Consider the following 24,619-nt stretch of genomic DNA (forward strand, 5'->3'; position numbering starts at 1 on the left):
AGTCCCCAAGCCGACGCTCTATCCATTGAGCCAAACCGGTCTCGGCTTCACTATTGTTTTTAAAAAATATTTTTTTATTGATTTCAGAGAAGAAAGGAGAAGGAGAGAGAGAGAAACATCGATAATGAGAGAGAATAATTGGTCAGCTGCCTCTTGCACCCCCCTCTACTGGGGATCGAGCCCACAACCTGGGCAGGTGCCTGACTGGGAATTGAACTGGTGACCAGCTGGTTTCTTGTTTGATGCTCAACCACTGTGCCACAGCAGCCAAGAGCCAACTTCACTTTTTTATATGCGGATATCAGTTGTCCCAGCACAATTTGTTGAAATGACTATTTTCCCCCAATTGAATTGTCTTGATAAACTTGTAGAAATCCATTTGACTGTAAATGTGAGGGTTTACTTCTGGACTCTCAGTGTTTCACTGATTTATGTTTATCCGTATGCCAGTACCACACTGTTTTCATTATTGGAGGTTTGTAGAAAGTTTTAAATTGAGAAATGTGAATTCTTCCAATTTTGTTATCTTTCAAGATTGTTTTGGTTATTCTGGGTCCTTTGTATTTGCATATGGATTTTAGGATCAGCTAGTCAATTTTTGCAACAACAACAAAAAAAAGGCAGCTAAATATATTAATAGAGATTGTATGGAATTTGTAGATCAGTTTGGGGAGTATTAGCATCTGCAATATTAGATCTTCTGATCTATAAACATGATGTCTTTATATTATTTAGAGATTTAATTCTTTCAACAGTGTTTTATAATTTTCAGTGTGTAAGTCTTGTACTTCTTTTGTTAGCATTTTTCTGAAGTATTACATTCTTTTTTTTAAAAATATTTTTTTAATTGATTTTAGAGAGGAAGGGAGAGGGAGAGAGAGATAGAAACATTAATGAGAGAGAATCATTGATCTGCTCCCTCCTGCATGCCCCCTACTAGGGATCAAGGCCACAAGCCATGAATGTGCTCTGACTAGGAATTGAACCGTGACTTCCAGGTTCAAAGGTGGATACTCAGCCACTGAGCCATGCCAGCTGGGCAAGTGTTGTATTCTTTTAATGCTTCTGTAAATGGAATTGTTTTCTTAATTTGATTTTCAGATTGCTCATCGCTAATGTATAGAAACAATTGATTTTCACATATTGAACTTCTGTCCTCCTCTATAGAAAGTTTAACTTTACTGAGGAGCAGAAGTGACATTGGAAGTGTTTCCAACTGGGTCAAGAAAGGTTTTTATTGTATACCATCTGGTCAAATAGATCAGTGACAAAGCTACCAATTATCAACCATCTATCATGTTATTTCCTGTGTTTAAAACCTCCCAATAGCTCCCCATTGCTCTTACAACAACAAAACAAAACAAAACAAAACAAAACAAAACAAAACAAAAATATAGACCAGAATCCTCAGTATGACCTGTAAGGTCCTGGATTCTGAGTGCTTTTGTGTACTCCTCAACCCTATCCCTCATTGCTTTTCAGGCCCCGTGTCTCCCAGCCACATTGCCATTCTCTATTTCCTCTACATTACCTCTGCATGCAAAAACTTCTCCTCTTGCTGTGACATTTTAATTGTTGCTTTCTGTATTTGTGCCTTAGGTGTTTTTATTTGTAGTGTTCCTCTAGCTTCGTCATACCCACCCAGACTAGTACTAGAAAAGGTAGTTTTCTTCCTAGTAGACAAAATTATAATTTCCCCAATGTTTATAAATGGCTATCCCACTGAATAGATCGTGTCCGTTGTTCACACCTGAGTCATCAGCACCTGGAACAGCACCTGGCACATTCCTGGAGCTCAGTAAAGGGGGTGGATAAACTGTGAGCCGGGCACTTTACAGACATAATACCACTTGTCCTTATGGTACACTTCACACATGAGGAAACTAAGTTTGAGGAGCTGAACTGGTCCAAGGTTACACAGTTAGTAAGTAGCAGTTTTAAATAATCCCTCCGAGAGAGTAGTGCTCATCTTTTGATTTGTTTTCCAGTGGAGACTTTTCAGAAACTGCAGAAGGCAAAGGAGATTCTGACTAATGAAGAGAGTCGAGCCCGCTATGACCACTGGCGAAGGAGCCAGATTGCAATGCCGTTCCAGCAGTGGGAAGCTTTGAGTGACTCGATGAAAACGGTAGGTGTCTCTCTGGGATGAAGTGAATTTAAGAAGCTCAGGCTGCCCATGGATTAGACTTACATAGTAGCTTAAATAGTCACTAGGGAATGGGAGGGAGAAGGCCCAAAGGTGGTAGAATCTGGATGAAAGTGGGTCGGTGTCCACAAAGCCCTGTGCAGGCAAATGTGGCGGATCAGTGCCAGAGAGCTCGTGACTAAGCTTGTGAGACTCTTTAGCTGTTTGGTTGGTTAAATCCACTCCCCGTTAGCATTTACTGTTTTAAACATTCTGATAACTGTGTGTCTCAAGTTGCTCATATAATACTACTAAATTTTGAACCATTGCAAATTTATCTCCTTCATCTTTTTAGTTCACATGAGCTTGTTCTCTTCTGAAGCCGTATAAACTCCATAAAAAAACAAAAAACAAAACAGGATCTGATTAATCAAAGAAAGCTCTAAATTATTTATAAATTACTTTTGCTATAAATTCTGATGAAAGAATTATTGGATAGATGCAAAAGGACTAAAGCATTGTGTTATTTCTTCATGCCATTAAAAAAAACTAAATATCGCTGAAACTGGTTTGGCTCAGTGGATAGAGCGTCGGCCTGCAGACTCAAGGGTCCCAGGTTCGATTCCGGTCAAGGGCATGTGCCTTGATTGTGGGCACATTCCCGGTGGGGGTGTGCGGGAGGTGGCTGATGGATGTTTCTCTCTCATAACATTGATGTTTCTAGCTCTCTATCCCTCTCCCTTCTTCTCTGTAAAAAGTCAATGAAATATATTAAAAACAAACAAACAAAAACCCCCCTAAATATAAAAATAATCACCATATATATATGCATATGTGTGTGTGTGTGTGTGTGTGTGTGTGTGTGTATATCTTTATTGTTCAGATTATTATAGTTGTTCCTCTTTTTTCCCCTCACAGATCCCCTCCTCCGGGTTTCCCCCCCCCCCCCCATATCCTTAACCCCCACCACTGTCCTCATCCATAGGTGTATGATTTTTGTTCAGTCTCTTCTTGCACCCCCAGTGCAGTAGTTACTGTAACTACTGTAGTTACAGTAGTTATAATAGTAGTAGGTTTAATCTCTGGCATGACTTGAGACACACAACCTCATTGTTTTTTGGTGGTAAAATACACACAACATAAAACATTATTTAAACCCCCCAAGAATTGTCAGTACACTCCCTTTCTATGCCCCTGATTCTATTATATTCACCAGATCATTCTGTTCATCATATATATATTTTTAAATTATATTTTATTGATTTTTTTTTTTACAGAGAGGAAGGAAGAGAGAGATATAGAGTTAGAAACATCGATGAGAGAGAAACATTGATTGTTACTGGGAAGGGCTTGTTGGGGCTGCCACTCACCCTCATGTGGACCTCTTGTCCGTTGTTTCTGGCTGGACAAGGTATCTTTGGGATGAGTCCAGTTGGCTACAGACTACTAGGGAAGCTTCCTATTTTGCCTCTCTAGCCACAGTTTTCCTAGCCCCGTGGTTGGCAAACTCATTAGTCAACAGAGCCAAAATATCAACAGTACAACAATTGAAACTTCTTTTGAGAGCCAAAATTTTTAAACTTAAACTTCTTCTAACGCCATTTCTTCAAAATAGACTTGCCCAGGCCGTGGTATTTTGTGGAAGAGCCACGCTCAAGGGGCCAAAGTGCTGCCTGGGGCCAAAGTGAGCCACAGTTTGCCAATCATGCGTCTAGCCAGATGGGAAACAAGTGCAGTTCAAGGTCTTTTGGGCTTGTTCAAAGACAGTTTGTCCTAATTGGATGTTATCCAAAAACTGTCAAAGGTCAGCCAGGCAACTAAAAAAAATATGTACTCACGGAGAGCCAGGAGAGCCAGGATAAAAATAACCCATCAATTTTGAATAGTTACTTAGCTGAACCATGGCTCATCTGAGTCCATTGATTTTTTTTCTAATCGACTCAAAGTTTACTAGCATACAGACACAATGCATTTATATTCCAGTGTTCACCAAGGTACATAATTTAAGAAAATGGCTTTCTAGATTACAAAAAGAAAAGAAACAGACAACCTATTAAGGAAAGCTGGTAAACAAGTTAATTGAGAAGGCAGAACAACATGCTGGTTTCACAGAATAGGACAGTGGCTTTTGCCCCCAGGCTGGGTGTCTGTTTAGTGTTAGCCTGCTCTATGCACACAGTGATTTTCATCGGGGGCAATTCATTTTACTATCCAGACTCTCCCCTCCCTAGAATTCCTCTTTGTCTCTATCATCTGCTATCATTTGATAATTTTTTACTGATGCTCAGTCTATTGATCTGAGTCACTCCACAGTAGTTTACTTGCTGTTAAATATTGTTGTGCCCAACTGCTACGCTAGTGGAGCTGAGAAATACATTTTGTGAACACAGAAATGTATAATCTAATTGTGTCCCAGCAAACCAGGCTGTTTAGCATTGCTCCTATGGTAGTGCTTTGATTGAACTATGAAGCAAAAGAGGTGCCTGTATAGGTTAGATATAGTTTGGATTTTCCCCTTGGGTATTTCATTAATTGGGATCAGCAGATATGAGGGTTGATAATAAAATACTTTATTCTGATTTGCTCATAAAGGGGATGGATGAGTAAGACGACTATCTCAATATATTTTCACGGAGGGCTTTGAAAGCATTTATTAGAGGCGAGTCATCAGTCCTCACCACCCATCTAAGGCATACCATAGCTCTTTTATTCAAAGAGAGAAGTGCTAAGGCACAGAACTAATATTATTCTGTTGTAATTATCTAATTATTAATAACAGGAAAGGAGTAAAGGGAAGGCCAGGCATTGTGGACATGTTCCCTGTAAAACACTGGGGGAGGGAATCACACAGGGAAGATTCTGGCCCGTCAGTCACACCTGGCAACCCCAGTGTTTTAGGTAAGTTTAGACTTCCTGGAAAAGAAATGCGCTATAGGTGAAAAGCAATATGCCTCTTGCACTGTGATTGAATTCCTGTTTTGTGCTGTGTGTTTTCTTAAAGAGAAAATGTATATTCCAGAATTTTAATATTTTATTGCCAGACTTCTAATGCCAACTCTGCATTGGTCAAACTTAATGGAAGGTCACAATAGTAGTTACAGTAGTTATAATAGTAGTAGGTTTAATCTCTGGCATGACTTGAGACACACAACCTCATTGTTTTTTGGTGATAAAATACACACAACATAAAACATTATTTAAACCATTTTGTTTTAATAGTTTCTTAATTTTTTTGTTGATTTGAGAGAGACAGAGAGATTGATTTGTTGTTCCACTCATTTATGCATTCATTGGTTGATTCCTGAATGTGCCCTCACGGAGATCAAACCCACTACCTAGACATATAGGGACAATGCTCTAATCCAGTGGTTGGCAAACTCATTAGTCAACAGATCCAAATATCAATAGTACAACGATTGAAATTTCTTTTGAGAGCCAAAATTTTTAAACTTAAACTTCTTCTAGCACCACTTCAAAATAGACTCCCCCAGGCCGTGGTATTTTGTGGAAGAGCCACACTCAAGGGGCCAAAGAGCCGCATGTGGCTCGCAAGCCGCAGTTTGCTTACCACGGCTCTAACCAACTGAACTACCCTGCCAGGGCCCATTTTAACCATTTTAAAGTGTAAAATTCAGAGGCATTAAGTAAATTCACAATATTGTTCATCCATCATCACTATCTAGTTCCAGAACTTCTTAAATTTTATTTTATTACATATATTTTTTATTTCTTTATTGATTATGGTGTTACATATGTGTCCTTATTCCCCCATTACTTCTCCATCCCCCCCTCATGCCCTCAGGCCCCTGTTGTCTGTGTCCATTGGTTAGGCTTATATGCATGCATACAAGTCCTTTGGTTGATCTCTCCTTCTTACCCCCACCCTCTCCTACCTTCTCTCTGAGGTTTAATGGTCTGATAGATGTTTCTCTCTCTGTGGATCTGTTTTTGTTCACCAGTTTATGCTGTTCATTATATTTCATAAATGAGTGAGATTATATGATATTTATCTTTATCTGCCTGGCTTATTTCATTTAGCATAATGCTCTCTAGTTCCATCCATGCTGTTGCCAATGGTAAGAGTTCCTTCTTTTTTTTTTTTTTTTTTTTACCACAACATAGTATTCCATTGTGTAGATGTACCACAGTTTTTTAATCTGCTCATCTGCTGATGGGCACTTAGGCTGTTTCCAAATCTTAGCTATTGTAAATTGTGCCACTATGAATATAGGGGTGCATATGTCCTTTCTAATTGGTGTTTCTAGTGATTCCTGGAAGTGGGATCACTGGATCAAATCGGAATTCCATTTTTAGTTTTTTGAGGAAACTCCATGCTGTTTTCCACAGTGGCTGCACCAGTCTGCATTCCCACCAGCAGTGCACGAGGGTTCCTTTTTCTCTGCATCCTCACCAGCACTTGTCGTTTGTTGATTTGTTGATGATAGCCATTCTGACAGGTGTGAGATGATACCTCATTGTTTTGATTTGTATCTCTTGAATAATTAGTGACTTTGAGCATGCTTTCATAGGTCTCTTGGCCTTCCTTCTGTCTTCTTTCGAAAAGTATCTATTTAGGTCTGTTGCCCATTTTTTGATAGGGTTGTTTATCTTCCTTTTATTATGTTGTACGAGTTCCCTGTACATGTTGGAGATTAAGCACTTATCGGTGATAACATTGGCAAATATGTTCTCCCATGCAGTGGGCCCAGAACTTTTTCATCACCTCAAAAGGAAATTCCATAGCAATCACTTCCTATCCTCCTCTCCCCCATTTCCTGATAACCACTTCTTTCTTTCTATATGGATTTGTCTATTCTGGATAGTTCATGTAAGTGGAATCATACATATGTGGCTTTTTGTATCTGACTTCTTTATTTAGCACAATATTTCCAGGGTTTATCCACATTGTAGGACTTCATTCCTTTTTTATGGTCAAATATATGGATATACCACCTTTTATTTATCTATTCATTGGTTGATGGACATTTGGGTTGTTTTCACCTTTGGCTTTTGTGAATGAATATTCACGTGTAAGTTTTTCCTTTAACATCTGTTTTCAGTTCTTTTTTTTTTTTTTTTTTTTTTAATATATTTTTATTGATCTCAGAGAGGAAGGGAGAGGGAAAGAGAAATAGAAATATCAATGATGACAGAGAATCATTGATCAGCTTCCTCCTTCAGGCCCCCTACTGGGGACTGAGCCTGCAACTCAGGCATGTGCCCTTGACGGAACTGAACCCAGTCCACTGAGCCAAACTGGCTAGGGCTGTTTTCAGTTCTTTTGGGTATATACCTATCAATGGAATTGCTGGATTTGTGTGGTAATTCTAGGTTTAACTTTTTGAGGAAATATTTAATTTTTTGAATCTCTCTAATGTTTGTCCCTTTGTTCTATACCATAATATAGATTTATTCTTATATCATTAGTCTTCCAAATCAGGGAAGATTAAATAATTAGTATCTGGATTAAATGATTAATATCTGGTTATTAGTCAGGTTTAACACTCTGAAATTAGCATTATATTGTAATAGTAGGTCAGATATTCCCACATATTAAAATTTAAATACAGAAAGCTATATAATATTGATTTTATATTATATGTCTGTTCTTAATATAGTCAATGCACTGGGCTGTCAGAGGTAAAAAAGATCTAATGCTGGAAGAACGTGACCAGACTCGTACCAACAAGATTGAAAATAAGGAACAGAACGAACAAAGAGAAGTAAAGAAAGAAGAGCTGGGTTCAACCACCGAGAAAATGGAGCAAAAAGAATTTGAGTCCTTGGAGAAGTCACCCTCCCCACAGAGTCCAGATGCTTCAAGTAAGTCATGTCATGTAGCTTTGCAGACAAAGAAGGTCTGAATCTCGCCAAATCTAAGGGTTGGCTTGTCCTTAAATACTTAGTATTGGCATGGAAACTAGATGATACATTCCTTAATACAATCCTGGCAAAGGAATTATATATAAATAATAACTTAGTGTATACCCCAGTCTCCCATCTTTCTCTGCTTCTGTTTTCTAAAGTAACCAATGCAGATGCCCAGGTGTGTCTCCTTCCATACTGTTCCATTTGCTGATACAAGCATATAGTAGGAACAGTATATGTTCACTCATGAGGCCTTTAAAAATACAGAACAATTATACACTGAGCACATTTCTCTATGTTACACAGGAGCTAAGAGCACAGTGGCCTTAATCATATCCCAGCTTTTCCAACCATGCATTGTGTGGCCTTGGGCAAGTGAGTGTGGAAGAAAAGGTGTTTTCTATGGAGAGTCACCACACAGGGTGATCTGGTTACAAATGTCTAACTGGGCAGGTCACGGTAGATAATCCTGCCCCAGGCATGTAACTGTTTAAGGAGGCTAGTTGCTAGGGAGAGGAAGCCGGAGGTTGCTATATGATGTTATTACCTGGATGGACATTTAACATATTAACCTTTTATATATATAGATAATGGTTAAAATAGTTTCTACTTTGAAAGGTTATGTTTTTGGTATGAATTATTACTATCTTACAGTAATTGATTAAGTTAAGCAGACTTTTTGAGGAATAAATAATTTAACATATGTAAAATGTTTCCATCAGGCACAGAAAATTTTTTTTTTAGTGTCAGACTTCATTATTATGAGACCTCTCCTTAGAACCTTACATTTAGAATTAACTCACTGTTTCAAACAGCTGATAAATATCCCACAGCACATAATATCAAAATTTACCCAGGATAAATTGTGAATGAAATGGAGGGGGTGAGAGGAGGAAGGATCCGCGTTCTGAGAGCTGTTGGTTGGAGAATAAGAATTATAAAATTTTGCCAAAAGCTGCATTTACCAGTATTTGTTTGTTTTTGTTTTGTTTTGTTAATCCTCACCCAAGGATATTTCCCCCACTGATTTTTAGAGAGAGAGGATGGGAGGGAGGAAGGGGGAGAGAAAGAAAGAGAAACGGGGGTGGGGAATTGAACCTGAGACTCTTGGGCTGGAAGGCTGACACTCTACCCACTGAGCAACACCAGCCAGGGCCTACCAGTATTTCTTAGTGTTGTTTAAGATATTATTAGCTGTTCTGAGTAGTGCCTTAAAGTTGGAGTTTGATATACCAAAGTGCAGTTGCATGATTATTTATAATTTCATTTGACCGTAGAGTAAATTTTTATTAATATAATGTCAGCATTTAAGAAATATTATTCACGTCAGCTTTACTAAGCCTGAGAGGCTGCTCACATAACTTTTAAGCATATTTGTTAATTTCCTCAAGCAGTGCTTAATATTTACTTTGGAGTTTGCCCTTTGATGCCTCTTCTGTAATGAGCCCTCAAATAGTCCCCATTGCAACCAGTAAAATATGGACCAGGGCATCTGCAAACCAGTGTGTGAGACAATCTCACTTTTTTTCTCTTTCTGTTTAAATATGCAACGAAAATGACTTCTGATAAATACTGTTTTAGAATCAAACAGTTTTCGGTGACATCCTGCAATAAAAACAAACAAAAAGTCCAAGGTAGCAGATGCTGTTGCTGTGCAGTCATGTCCTCAGGGCTTCTGCCTCCCCAGACCTGCCCCGCCTATGACCCTCACAGAGGGCTTCCTCTGGCAGAGGCCTGCCTGGCAGCAGGTGAGATGTGAGAGGACGTGGTCAAGTAAAAGGAAGAAAAAACAACTTATCTTACCACCTCAACAACATATCGCTGATCCTTTGCTATATTTTTATATGTTAGTATACTTAAAACTAAAAGGACCACACTGTCCATATTTTGTGTGTGCCTTTCAAATACAGGTTGTCAGAATTTCCTGTTTGCTTTTTCTCCAAATGGAAATTCTTTAAATTTGTTTTCTATGATAATTCTAAAGAAAGTGCAAGCAAATCCTGTTTTTCTGAGATAATCACTGTCCACAATTCTGTTTATATTTTTTCTGCCTAGATTTTTAGACAATCATTTAAATATCAATGGAAGCATATTTTATTTTTCTGTAACCTGCGTTTTCATTAGCAATATTATAAACAACAAAAAATGACAAAAGGCATACTTATTCACTACAGAAAAATAAGAAAATACAGATAAACAGAAAAGGGTATTAAAAAATGAAACTTACATCTATTCCAACTATCTAGGGATAACTATTGTTAACATTTAGGGGTAATTCCTTATAGACTTTAAACATTTTTTTTTATAGATATACCCATGTAAATAAGAATTTTAAAAATGAGTCTGGCTGTTGTGGTTCATTGGTTGAGTGTCAACCTATGAACCAGGAGATTGTGGTTTGATTTCCAGTCAGGGCACCTGCCCAGGTTGTTAGCTTGATCCCCAGTAGGGGGTGTGCAGGAGGCAGTGGTTAGTCTCTGTCAACATTGATGTTTCTTTTTTTCTTTTTTTAAATATGTTTTATTGATTTTTTACAGAGAGGAAGAGAGAGGGATAGAGAGAGTTAGAAACATCGATGAGAGAGAATTATCGATCAGCTGCCTCCTGCACCCCCCCCACTGGGGATGTGCCCTCAACCATGGTACATGCCCTTGACCAGAATCAAACCCGGGACCCTTCAGTCCACAGGCTGACGCTCTATCCACTGAGCCAAACCAGTTTTGGCAACATTGATGTTTCTATTTCTCTCCCTTACCTTCTTCTCTCTGAAATCAATAAAAACATATTTTTAAAAAATGAAATCACACTGTTTTCTAACTACCTGTCACAGCAATATGTTATGAGCATTTTTATGTGACTGTAAGTATTAAAAAATTGTTAATGACTATATCACAGCCTTTTAACCAGCTTTCTATTGATGAATACTTGGAATTTTTTTTTAATATGTTTTATTGATTTTTAGAGAGAAAGGGAGAGGAAGAGAGATGGGCTATCTCCTGCATGCCCCCTCCTGGAGATTGAGCCTGCAACTCAGGCATGTGCCCTGACCGGAATCAAACTGGTGACCTAGCGATGCATGGAGATGATACTCAACCAACAGAGCCACACACGCCAGGACTGTTTTTTATTTTTATTATTTTTTAAAATATATTTTATTGATTTTTTACAGAGAGGAAGAGAGAGGGATAGAGAGCTAGAAACATCGATGAGAAAGAGAATCATCGATCAGCTGCCTCTTGCACACTCCCCACTGCGGATGTGCCCGCAACCAACATATATGTCCTTGACCGGAATCGAACCCGGGACCTTTCAGTTCGCAGGTTGACGCTCTATCCACTGAGCCAAACCAGTTTTGTCTGTTTTTTTTATTTTTAAAAACATTTACAAAAGGTATCATGTTAAACATCTGATAGTTAAAACCCTTGAGCACATCCATAATTATTTCCTTAAGATAAATTTTCAGAAGTAGAATTGTTAGGTTATATGTTTATGCATTTTAATGAGTTTGATAAATATTGCAAGTTTCTTACCCAGAATAGTTTTGTCAGTTTACACTTTCTCTAGTAGAGGGGAAATGACCTTTTATCTAATTTTCAAGAAAGTTGTTTATTAGTCTAAAAAAAATAAATCTTACTATTATGGAATACATTGTTTGTATTTCTGGAATCCTTTACCATTGACCTTTTATTTTTGGCAGCTGTTTGGAAGTTGTTTCCAATTTCTTTGCAGGTGAATTGTCAAAATTACCACCACTGGAGGCATTATAAATGTCCTTTTATTATTAAGTTTAAGAATGTGAGATCCTCTCATCCATATAAAATAAATCCTGTTCACAAGAATTCAACATCCTGCCTAAGTTAATCAGTTTCTGTAAGATATTAATAATTCATCCCAAAGACTTACCCTTACATTTCACTTATTGCAGAGAAATCTCACCAGCAAGCTATTTGACTATTACAAGCTTGACTTCTTTGTTCCCACCTCTGATTTTAAAAATCTTCTCTTCTCTCCTTCAAAGGTTTTTCAGATGTGAACAGTTGGCACCTTCGTTTCCGCTGGTCTGGGGATGCTCCTTCAGAACTCCTGAGGAAATTCAGAAACTATGAAATATGAAATGTCCCTGCTCAGTAGGAGGGAGAGCGAGTGAGCAAGACCACCCCCTGTGCTGCCAACACGCAGTCTTCGCTCAGATCTTTAAAACGTCATGTTTATATGTCATGCTTGTGAATCGCTGAGTACCGATTGATTCCTCCACCCTTCACCCATTCTCACAATGTTTTTTAAAATGAGAGAAATTTCAGAAGACACGTTTCTTTTAATATTAGAACAAATTAAGCCTCTTAGATCCAGAGTGGATTGTATTATGTGTGTTTTCCTGTAAATGTTATTTAGAGAAATCCATTTTTAAATCAATCTCTGTATTTAAGTATTTCATCGATATATGATGATCTCTATTAGTACTGGGTGTACAAGAAATGTTCTCTGATTCTGGACTTAAATTGAAATGTGAAACTACTTGTCTAAACCCCATAGAATAAAATAAATAATTTCCCCAAAATTCATAATGAATGTATAATTCAGCTGTTTTTTTTTAAAATAATCTGAATAGGTATTTCTACTTTAATTTCAATAAGTGTAAATTTAAAAGGTTATTGATTTGAGGAAACATATTCCTACCAGATTTCTTTTGTTATATAGCAAGTGATCAGAAATTTATTTTCTTACAGTTTGAAGACTAGAAGCCCAAGATCAAGGTTTGATTTCTTCTGAGTCCTCTCTCTTTGGTTTCCAGGTGGCTGCTTTTTCACTGTGTCCTCACACGACCTTTCTCTGTGCATGTGCATTCCTGGTGTTTCTACTTCTTGAAAGGACATCGGTCATATTGGATAAGGGCCCCAACCTAACAGCCTTCTTTTAACTTAATCATCTCTTTAAAGACCTTATCTTTAAAAAGGTTACATTCTGGAGGTACTGGGAGTTGGGACATCAATATATGAATTTTGGCCCTGGCTGGGTAGCTCAGCTGGTTGGAGTGTCATCCCCATATGCCAAGGTTGAGGTTTTTTCTTTTTCCTTTTTTTTAAACATAGTTTTATTGATTTCAGAGAGGGAGAGGGAGAGGGAGAGAGAGAAAAACATCAATGATGAGAGAGAAACATGGATCAGCTGCCTCTTGGATGCCCCTCACTGGGGATCGAGCCTGCAAACTGGGCATGTGCCCTTGACCAGAATCGAACCCAGGACCTTTCGGTCCACAGCCCAATGGTCGACCCACAAAAGCAAAGTGGGCTATGGAGTGTTTTCCCCTTTAACAAGTCACTAAACGTCATCCGTGCTTTGAATCCACAATGGGGGATTGGGAGAAAAAAAATTAAGAATTGAAGTTTTAATTTGTTTCAGATGGATTTCCCAATTATTGACAGGAGTGAAGGCCAGCTCTTACTTACTTTTCTCTCACATGAGGCTGGCAGCCTCCAAATGAGAAATGAGAAAACTCTGCTGGAATGGGGATTTATGATGGGCCATGCTTGTGCTAAGCACGTTATATATTCGGGCTAAGCACTTTGTGTAACTTAGTAGAAGACTTTCTTTCTTAAACACTTAACTACTCTCCTGAACTCAAAGTTTAAAAAGGACTGTGCTTTGATTATACAGTTCTTCTCTTGGAATGAAAAGTAAAGGGAAAACTGAGCAACTTTTCTTCAATAACTTGTTTGACTCCCCAATGTGTTCAGCACAATCACAATTGTATGTATGCGAAATAGCACATTTTCAAAGCCACTTATTTTTTTATTTTTTAAAATATATTTTATTGATTTTTTTACAGAGAGGAAGAGAGAGGGATAGAGAGTTAGAAACATTGATGAGAGAGAAACATGGACCAGCTGCCTCCTTCACACCACACACAGGGGACGTGCCTGCAACCAGGGTACGTGCCCTTGACCGGAATCGAACCTGGGACCTTTCAGTACTATATGTACCCGTTACTATCTATAATAATAAAAGCATAATATGCTAATTAGACTGGATGTCCTTCTGGACAACCTTCTGGATGAAGCTGGAGACACGAGGGAAGCCTGGGTCCCAGGTGCCTGTTCGTGGCTGGAGGGAAGCCCAGATGCTGGGTGCCAGAGGGAAGCTGATGCCGGCAGCTGGGGGAAGGAAGGCCTTCTCTTCCGTGAATTTCGTGCATCGGGCCTCTAGTTCTTACCATATAATTGCACCCCCATGTTCATAATAATAGTAAGTATTGTGATAATCAATTAACAGAATTATGGTCTCCTTCCTTCCTCAGTCCCTTTTCCCCACTTCTCTTGTCTCAGAGGCACTGATTCTCGCATATATTTCCATAGCTATGCTATGCGTTACACACATAGATGTGTTTCTGTTAAGAGAGAAAGAGAGAGAGAGAGAGAGAGAGAGAGAGAGAGAGAGAGAGATTGACATTGACTCATGTGAGAGCGGAACTTCAATTGGCTGCTTCCTGCACTCCCACTGACCTGTATTGAACCTGAAATCCAGGCATGTGCCCTGACTGGGAATCGAAGCATCAACCTCTAGGTACACGAATGACACCTAACCCATTGAGCTACACCAGCCAGGGCTCTGTTCTTTTCTCTCTATAAATGGTAGCATACTATTTACACAGCTGCACAACTTCCACTTATTAAATCAATCCTGGGGATTTTCCCATTTTTACTATACGAGTGGTACTTTATTTTTTTATTGGCTTCATGGGATTCCATTGTGTGGATGAACCAAAATATAACTTGTCTTTTATTGATGCTTTTCAAGGTTATTTACAGCTTTTATTCCTGATCACAAGAAAACACTGTAATGAATAGCTTTATACATATATTTCTTGTATGGGAAGTAAACCTGGAGGATAAATAACCTAGTACTAGAGTAGATCAAAAAGTATAAACATAAGGTGACCCCAGAAATGTATACACATACTTTGAACAGTTATAAAGGCAGTGCTTATTAAAATATCTTTCATTTTCAAAATTGAGCTATCAGCTGTTAAAGTGTATATATATTTTTTGGGGACATCGTATATATGTGCATTTGATTATTAGATTCTTAGACAAATAGATGCAGGTTTTAGAGATCTGGATTGGAAAACCCAGAAAATAGTGCTTGTTCACTGGGATTCTTGCCTTTTCGTTGAGTGGCTTGTTTGGTGTTTTACTTATGGAACAATTTCCCCAGCACCTCCCCTAGCCCCTGAAACCAGGGAGTGCCTGTGATATAGAGAAATAATAAAACCAGAGTGTGCTTTTTTTCCTGGTACCATTCACAGACACAGGAAGAGAAAAGGGTGCTGTTTTTTTCCCCCTTTCTCCTTTTTTTCAGTGTTATGGCTTCTTGCCTTCTGAAATGTTGAAATACAGTTCTGAAACAATTTTGCTCTTTTACATTAAAGGGCAACTCAACAGAGCAACTATGAGGAAACCTAGGCAGAATCCACCATTTCCTAGGATCCTAAATAGTAGTTTCCAGTCCCCAGTCTCCATATCCCAGCCTGTCAGAAATATGCCCTTTAGTGAACAGATTGGAAATGCAGCAATGACTTTGCAGATATTTCTTGTAAAGAGAGAGCTGGATAAAGGGAAGATAAGATTGTTTCCCTGCTTATGAATTTTCATATCCTTTCTGTGCCCAGATCTGATGGTGGTTACCAGATCAATCACAGCAGCAAGTGTGGATGACTAATGCAGTTATTGAAAGGGTCTTTAATTTCCTGCAGGCAAACACCATTACCCGCCATCTCCGTATCACAGGCGGAGAGATGCCAGGACTCCTGGGAAGTCAGTGATGGGAGAAATTACGAAACGGATGCAATTACTGAGAAAATGATGAAATGTGTCAGGATGAGAGGCTTCAATTCCCTTCGATTTCAGGTTTTGTGATATGCATCAGTGTGGCCGTGTCTCCCACTATTATTGCTTCTCAGCTTTCTGTGTCATCTCGCCCTCACTGTGGGAGGATATTTTGCATCAGGCTGCACATTCTCATCCTTTCCCTTCCCTCCCAGGCTGTGCCATTTCTCCCAGTGTTTTTGCTTTGCTGGTTTCTTATATTAATTAGCTGCCAAGAGGGAATGTTTCCAGAGTGGAATGCAGGTTAGGTGCATGGAGAACTGGGTCTTCCTCTGGTTCTAATCTACTGTGGGATTTAGGGAAAATCCAGTTTCTCCCAGTTGTGGCCGGAAGTAAGAATCTCCCTTTTGTAGAACACAACGTGACCCAATACCAGGTCTGGAGTGGCCTGGTTAGGGCCTCTGGCGGGAGCCGGACCGGTGTGGGAACTGATGGGGAGTGTGTAGTCAGTGGTAGCTGTGAAGGGCTAGTGAGACAGAGAAAGCAGAGGAAGAGGATGTGTCTTTTTCTCACTCTTTCTCATAACTTCCTCTCTTAATGTTCTTTTTAAAGAAAAAGGCAGAGATAAAAGGGGAGAGATTACAATTAAGTAGGTATATTTATACACACCAGCTCCAAACACCTCAGTGATATGTTTACATTCATCTGAGTCTGATGTCATGCTTGATAGCATCCCACCTCTGAAGACAATGGGGGTTTGTCCTCAGAATAAGTATATTAAATATAAATAAACCATATTAAACACTTTCCAGCTTGTCAGACCATTAGGGGAGGCTCTAAGACAGGGTCTAATGATAAAAAAAAATAACTCATACCTTTAACAGTTTTCCAAGCATTTGCTCACAAATTCTTTTTTAAAAATCCTTACCCAAGAGTATTTCCCCCCCATTAATTTCTAGAGAGAGTAGAAGGGAGGGAGGAGGGGGAGAGAGAGAAACATTGATGCGAGAGAGACACAGGGATTGGTTGCCTCCTACAGGGACCCCTACCGGGGCTGGGGAACCTGCAGCCGGGGTGCTGGTACGTGCCCTTGGCCAGGAATTGAATCTGCGACCTTTCGGTCCGCGGGCTGACATTCCAACCACTGAGCAAACTGGCCAGGGCATTTCCACACAAATGTTACTTGAACCTTCCAATTAATCTAATTTGGTTGAGAATGCGTAGTTTTGTTACATTCTAAAAACTATAAAACGAAAAGAATTATATACATTTTAAACGATTGGTTCTCAACTTGGAAACCACCCGGGGAAGATGCCTGCGTCCCATGCCGGAGGTTTTGATGTAATGGGTCTGGGTGTCCCTTCCTGCTGGGTGATACTCAACTTCCATGTCGGGCCTACAACAGGGAGCGGGGGGACTGTGGAAACGTGGGAAAAGCATCTTCAGGCCCAGCCAATGGTTATCATGGAGAAAGCTAACCCAGGCGAGGCTAGACCTATTTTTTCTTTACGAAGCTAGAAATCTAGATGTTTATGATCCTTAAATTTTGATGACTACATCAAAAAAAAAATTTTTAATGCTGTGCTGGCCAAAGAACATTTCTGGAAGCCTGATTTGCCCTCGGTGCTGTGACCTAAAAAAATCAAGCTCGCCACGGTCAGGTGTTTGCCTCGTGTGTATCTTTCTCGCCCTTGACGGGAATCAAACCTGCGGCCCTGTGGTGTGCAGGCTGATGCTCTAACTTAGGGGTGTCGAACTCAATCAGAGAAGGGGCCAAAATCTAAAATCCAGCCTAAATCGCGGGCCGAATGGTTTACTGAACAGTCATAAACTGACAATGTCATAAACTGACAGCGGAGTGCAGTGATGACAGCGCGGTGCGGGCCACATTGCAAGGCCTGGCGGGCTGGATTTGGCCCGCGGGCCTTGTGTTTGACACATGTGCTCTAACTACTGAGGCCACTGGCCAGGGCTTGCTTTCTTCTGTTTCATCTTTTTCTTTCAATCTCATCTTTGCTTTCCCTTTTCTTCCCACCCCCCCGTTTATTTCTCCTCTAATATAATACTTATTTACTTAGGAAACATCTACTGAATGCTCTCTATGTGCCACAAATGGCTTAGGGACTCAGGATACAAAGAGGAACTACCAGTGCCCCTCCCCTCAAAGAGCCCACAGCTCAGGGGGCGACTCAGACATGGATACAGATCCTGACACTGGCGTTTCTGTTGTGCTGGGGTAGAAGCATGTCCAGAGGGAGTAAGTCACCTGTGAGGGGGCGGGCCAGGGAGGTGTGCACACATGTGTAGCTATCAGAGCGGGCTTTGGACAGATGTGCAGGGCTCTCCTGGCTGAAGGGCAGGCATGGGAATGGGAGAGGGTATTTCAGTGGAAGGAACAGCCTGGGGACTTGACAGCGAGTGGTGCATTTGGGAAGAAAAGTTCTTGGTGACTGGCGGATAAGGTGTATAAAGATATTAACCAGACCTCCTTATTCTGTTTTTTTTTTAAAATATATTTTATTGATTTTACACAGAGAGGAATTGAGAGGGACAGAGAGCTAGAAACGTCGATGAGAGAGAAACATCGACCAGCTGCCTCCTGCACACCCCCCACTGGGGATGTGCCCGCAACCAAGGCACATGCCCTTGACCGGAATCGAACCCGGGACCCTTCAGTCCACAGGCCGACGCTCTATCCGCTGAGCCAAACCAGTCCCGGCCTTATTCTGTTTTTTGTTAATATTTTTTTTAAATTGATTTCAGAGAAGAAGGGAGAGGGAGAGCGAGAGAGAAACATCAATGATGAGAGAGATAACTGATCCGCACGCCCCACCTTGGAGATCACATATGGTAAAAATTCAAAGAACGAGAGAAGCCATCTGTCTGCAGCTGTTTTAACTCTCAACCCTGGCTCCACCAGGTGCTGCTCTTCTATTTCCTATTCGGGGATCGTCTCTGAGAGCATCCCTCTCCCCACCGAGGGCTGCCTTCTCCTGGTGCTGACAATGGTGATGCATTTGGCACAATGCCCAAACATGCTAACTAAAGTGCATGCCCAGAGTAGATTTAAAAAAATATATATTTTATTGATTTTTTTTTACAGAGAGGAAGGGAGAGGGATAGAGAGCTAGAAACATCATTGAGAAACATCGATCCCCTACCGGGGATGTGCTTGCAACCAAGGTACATGCCCTTGACCGGAATCAAACCTCGGACCCTTCAGTTTGCAGGGTAACACTCTATCCACTGGACCAAACCGGTTAGGGCCAGAGTAGATGTTTTTACTTTTGTGTGAGTATATGTGAAAAGTTTTGTTCAACTGGTTTCAGAGAGAAAGCAAGAAAGTGACACGGCACCGTGGGTGTTTGAGAGGACTTGAGAGAAGGACTGTGTGTTCAGGGAAGACGGCAGAGCTGTAGAGGCGCATGTACCAGTGCAGCCCTGAGGTAAAATGGACCAGGAAAAGCACTTTAAACACACACAGTGAGTGTGACATGAGATCTCTCTGCAGGAGCAATTCCAGTTCTGGATAAAGGAGAATTTCACAAAGCAAAGTCACCACGTGGAAAATGTGTAAATCTGATGTTTAGTAATTTTAGCAGAACGATACATCAAAACTTTGGCATTTTGTTCAACTAGCCTTACAAAAAGCCTTTCTTTATAAGGTGGATTTCTGAGATTTTTTTTTCTATTCTAACCATCTATGCTTATGTGAGTAGAATTTTTCTATTATTTTTCAAAATTATCCAAAGTAGGCTAAAAATTGATAGAAGATATGACAAGGAAATGCAAAGATTCCCCCTGCCCTCCCCCAGCAGTGTGTTCATATTGTCTCCTAAAGAAGGCTCTTCAAAATCTATACCAGTGATTCCCAAAGTGGTCGATATCGACCCCCAGGGGTCTATGACAACCTGCAAGGGGTCTACGTCAGCGAAAAAAAAATTTGGGGGTCCATGAAATGAAAATGGGGGTCCACGATAGTGGATCTCAACATACACTGATAGTACCTATTTACTTACATCATATTATCTTATAATATAAAAACATATAAATCATTTATAAAAGTACCTATGAAGTAAAAATTTATTATATATGTTTATAAAATTGTGTAAGTTGTAGGATAAAAACCTGCACATAATGATATACCAGTATCATCTTGTTACAAGCATACGCGCAGTAAACATTCTTGCCAATTTTTGTCTCAAAGCTTTGCGAACTTGCACCGACTTGTTCAATTCGTCACTCTATAAATATGAATGTGAGAAAAATACGTTAGGCAAGTGCTGAGAAAATATTTAAAAAAATATAAACTGGTAGTTTATCATACAAATTATAGTGAATCAGTGTTATTTTGTTTGAGAATGCCGGAGAAAAGTAGGTACATTATTTTTTATTAAATTTTAACACTAAACTTCACTACAGTTAGAAATTTACAAAAAAATCAATATCAGGTAAGTAGGGGGTCTACCCAAAACCGAAAAACATGGCAAGGGGTCTACGGCACAAACAAGTTTGGGAACCTCTGATCTATACTCTCAAGTCACCATTCCTCAGATGGCCACCAGATGGCAGCATTGGGCTAATAGTAGAAGAAGGGTTTGCCCCCAGAGCATTTGCTGGTTGTGATGATGCAAAAAGACTCCAGATTTGGTGGTGGTGTCTTTGCCTCTGCATCTCCACAGTGTGCTCAGCTAGTGTCCTTGTCCGTCCATCACAGAGGGGCCCGAAGAAATCTCAGCCCAGTGGAAATATCAGGGGGAACACTGTGTAAAGTAGGTGACTGTCTAACCCAGGTGTCGGCAACCTGCGGCTCCGGAGCCGCATGCGGCTCTTTTTGTTAAGTGAAAAAATCCTTTTTCTGCACGATCCGGTATATATAGCATTAAGGTAAGAAACAATATATGCAGTGTTATATTTGTTTTAAATGTCGCAATGGTTTTGCGGCTCCCACGTGTTTTTTTTCCTTCGAAAACAGGTCCAAGTGGCTCTTTATGTCTTAAAGGTTGCCGACCCCTGGTAACCGCTATGCTTGTGCACCTGAGACTGATACAAAGTAATAGTAAATGCAAACTGTAAAAAAAAAAAAAAAAAAAGACATTTTACCCCAGCAATTCTGCAAGCTGCTCTGGCTAGTTCACTGAGGGCAATACTGTGTGGACAAGACATACTTTGGTTCACAAAGGACTGTTTTTTTGTTTTTTTTTGTTTTTTTAATCAGAAACTTTGTGGTCAGAGGTAGGATTGATGTGGAAGCTTAAAGGTATATTGTAGAAGGTCAGGAAACAGGGATTAGGAAGATGTGACAACACTGAAAATGTCCTTAAATATCATGAAGCGATGTTATAATGAATCAAGTGTCGATTTGTTGCTGGAGGAATGAGTGGCCAGATTTCCCAGACACGAGTGGGAGGGGCATCTTGGGGTCCTGCTGCCGCGAGCACTTCCCGAGCGCCCAGGGAGAACGAGAGGCGGGAGAGGGCTCTATCCGCATGGAGTCACATCCCTCGGGTTGTCAAGTCCCTTGTCCCTGAAGCAGCCCTGGGAGAGGGGCAGCCGTGGCTCCAGGAAAGCCCAGAGGAGGGCCAGGGTCCAGAGTGCCTGTCCCAGACTGGGCCTGGGAGCAGAGCAGTGCCTTCAGTCCAGAATCAGCCCAGGGGGGTCCCCCGCTGCCCTGAGCGCAGCCCCTGCACCAGGGAGCCTACAGCCCCGTGCACAAGGGCCCAGGGAAGGCACCCCTTTGTTCAGACATTTAAATACTCAGGTTTAGCCGCTTGCAGTGGCCACTAATTTGTTTATAGGTGTGACCAACAGGCGCCTTCCCATGTTACCCAGATCTGACTGGGCAGGCGTCCAAACTGCCTTTGTTCGGTCCCTTCTTCCATCTACCAGCAGAGGACAGGACTGGATAGTGTAAAACTAGCAAAGCCGTATATACTAGTCAATGGCACGCCTGTGTTATCTGGCCTCCCCTTACTTCTTTCCTGGGAAATAACAGCCAGATTATTCCAGCGGAATCAACTGGACAGGTTGTTGTGTTGGCCACGACGTCTCTTGCATATAAAAAGTTGCCACACACCGACTACCCTCTCCAGCCAATGCTGGTCTTATTTGCACAATGTCCTCCACAGCGACACTCTCCGAGAATGGGCCCAGAAGGAGCCCTGACTGGACTGAGCTCTCCTCCCTATTTCCAGCCTTTTTCCGGCTCTACCATGAATATTTTCAGTACAAATTTACTTCCTGTTCCCAGGATCGAATCCAGTGTTTCAGAGTGTGGTCAGTAGATACCCCTGCATCTCAATCGTTAAATCAAGTGTGGATTCCTGGGCTCACCTCATTATCTACTGAATCAGAATCACCAGCAGTGAGGTCCAAGGGTTGTGCTTTAAAAAAGAAATATTTTTTATTGATTTCTGAGAGGCAGGGAGAGGGAGAGAGACATTGAAACATCAATGACGAGAGAGAATCATGAGAATCATTGATTGGCTGCCTCCTACACACCCCTTACTGGGAATTGAGCCTGCAACCTGGGCATGTGGCCTTACTGGGAATTGAATCGTGACCTCCTGGTTCCTAGGTCTACGTACGCTCCACTCCTGAGCCACACCGGTTAGGCAAAAGGTCGTGTTTTTAATAAGCTCTCTTAGGCGATACTTCTAATATTTGAGAATGTTTGATATAAAAAGAACCTCCTGCAGTTTGGAGCCTGGTGGGTCAAGGAAGATACTTCCTCAAACAGCTTGCCAGGTAAGGAAAGAGAGAGAAGATAAGCAACAACAATGTCTACATCATGACAGACACACATGTTTCTCAGACGTTGAGCCACCATGCTGCCAACAAAGAATGGAAAGTGACAATGAATTAATTGCCATTAACATTCAGGCGGCATTTAGCTTGGCACCAGCTCTTTCCAGTGCTGGAGCCCGGGAAGAAGGGGACTAGGGGAGGGGTGGGTGAATCTGATATTCTAATGGAAAGATACACTTCCTTCAAAAATGGACAGGAAGACCATAACCCCCAGCTTGAAATTCATTAGCCTCTTTCCTTTGAAATTGCTCTCTCACCATCCATGACACTCAGTTGTTTTCAGTAAGGATCCTTCCAAGGGTCAACTTCAGCAGCAGCTTTGGGGACCAATAGCTGATACAGTAGAAAGTCAGGAATTCAACAGGAAATACAATGAGTCAACACATATGGTAAAACACAGAAACTGGCAGTAATCAAAGAAACGCAAATTAAATGAAAAGGAGGAGTGTTCTTACCTAGTAAATTATCCAAGAAGAAGAAGAGGAAGAAGAAGAAGGAGGAGGAGGAGGAGGAGGAGGAGGAGGAGGAGGAGGAGGAGAAGGAGGAGAAGGAGAAGAAGGAGAAGAAGAAAAAGTTGCAAGCTGTAGTCCTCAATGTAGATGAGGGTCCCTTGATCCCAGCTTTCTCGCCCATCACTGCTGGCACTGCCCATGGGTGCAACTCTTTAGCAATGCAACTTGGCAATGTGTATTTAGAGCCGTGAAATTGTCCATGTACTTGGCTTCGGTATAAATTCATTCTTAGAGATACAGACGCTGAAGAAATAACATGAAATATGGAAAAGGCTTTTCTCTCAAAGATGCACATACATCACAACGTTATGTAACATCAGTATGTGGAAACAAGGAAGCAGCCCGAGTGTGTGACAGCTGCCTCATTGACTCTGGTGCAGCTGCTGTGCAGTGTGCTACAGAGCCATCACAAGTCATGCTATGAAGACAGAGGAGCAGCAAAAGGGTTCAAAATAATTCTAGTGAAAAAAATAAAAAATATACTAGGCACTACGTTATTCCCTGTGCATCTCTCCTAGGTTTGAAATAGTCAACAACTTGACTTTTGATGTAACTGTATATTAAACCATATACATATAGAGCGGGGAGGAATGTGCCATGGCCATGAAGTTGGAATGTTAAAATGCTGGATGTGGGTAATTATTTTTACTTCTCTGTTCCCCTAGTTTTATGCAAAGCAGAGTCCTGGGCATCTCCTCAACCCATTCTCTGCCCTGTCCCCGGCTGTGTTGGCTGGCTGGTTGAGTTTGGCCAATGGGGAGGATAGTCAGAAGGCAGAGGGAGGGAGAAGAGTGAGGAGGTGCAGGCCCTCCCTGCAGGGGTCCTCCAGCACGTGTGTCCCCTAAAGGAAGTCACTGCTCCTCCTCAGAACTCTCTTCGTCTGCGTTGGGGGGGGGGGGGGCGGGGGGAGGCGCCCAGCCCCTCTTGAGGGTAGTGGCATCCCTCGCTGCTCCTGTGGTCTCTCTACAGTCTCTCCATGCCTTGGTGATAAGCCTGCTTAGAATGGGCCTAAACTGAGTGGGCCTTCTGTTTCCTGCCGGGCTACTGACAGAAATGGTTTTAAAATTGCCTTTTAAAAATGTTAGTTTTTATTTATTTTAAAAATCCTGCCTTCATATATTCTGTATTTCCGATGCAGAAATACATCTAAAGACTGAAAACATCTAAAGACTGAAAACAATGCACCTGCAAGGTAACTCACCTGCAAGCGCACCTCACATCTGCAATGAAGCAACCCCGAACCCACACCTTCACCCCCTCCTTTCTGGAGCTCTCACACTCAGGGCCACCAACCCTTTGCCCTGATCACCCCAAAGCCAGGTACCGGACAGCGAGGGACAACGCCTATGCCCCATAGCCCGCTGGAATCGTTCCGACTAGCCACCCCTAGCCCTTCTCTCTCCTTCCCAAAGGAACCAAAACACTCTAGCCCGCAGTCCCCCTCCTTCCTCAGCCTGCAGGCAGACCTGGCCTGACCCTGACCC

At 41.2% G+C, this 24,619-nt stretch overlaps 1 protein-coding gene across 4 annotated transcripts in view; it reads left to right on the forward strand.

Moving 5' to 3' along the window:
- DNAJC12 (DnaJ heat shock protein family (Hsp40) member C12) overlaps positions 1–12,757 on the forward strand; it is a 33,186-nt gene extending 20,429 nt beyond the window's left edge. For all 4 annotated transcript variants that reach the window (XM_084904305.1, XM_084904306.1, XM_084904307.1 and 1 more), the window contains 3 exons: positions 1,989–2,128; positions 7,744–7,948; positions 12,012–12,757. In XM_084904305.1, the coding sequence (XP_084760431.1) occupies positions 1,989–2,128; positions 7,744–7,948; positions 12,012–12,106 (440 nt within the window). In that variant the 3' untranslated portion in view covers positions 12,107–12,757. The remainder of the gene's footprint in view (positions 1–1,988; positions 2,129–7,743; positions 7,949–12,011) is intronic.
- Positions 12,758–24,619: the final 11,862 nt, after the last annotated feature.

This window comes from Pipistrellus hanaki, assembly GCF_964339955.1.
Source record: "Pipistrellus hanaki genome assembly, chromosome: 14".
NCBI lineage: Eukaryota > Metazoa > Chordata > Mammalia > Chiroptera > Vespertilionidae > Pipistrellus > Pipistrellus hanaki.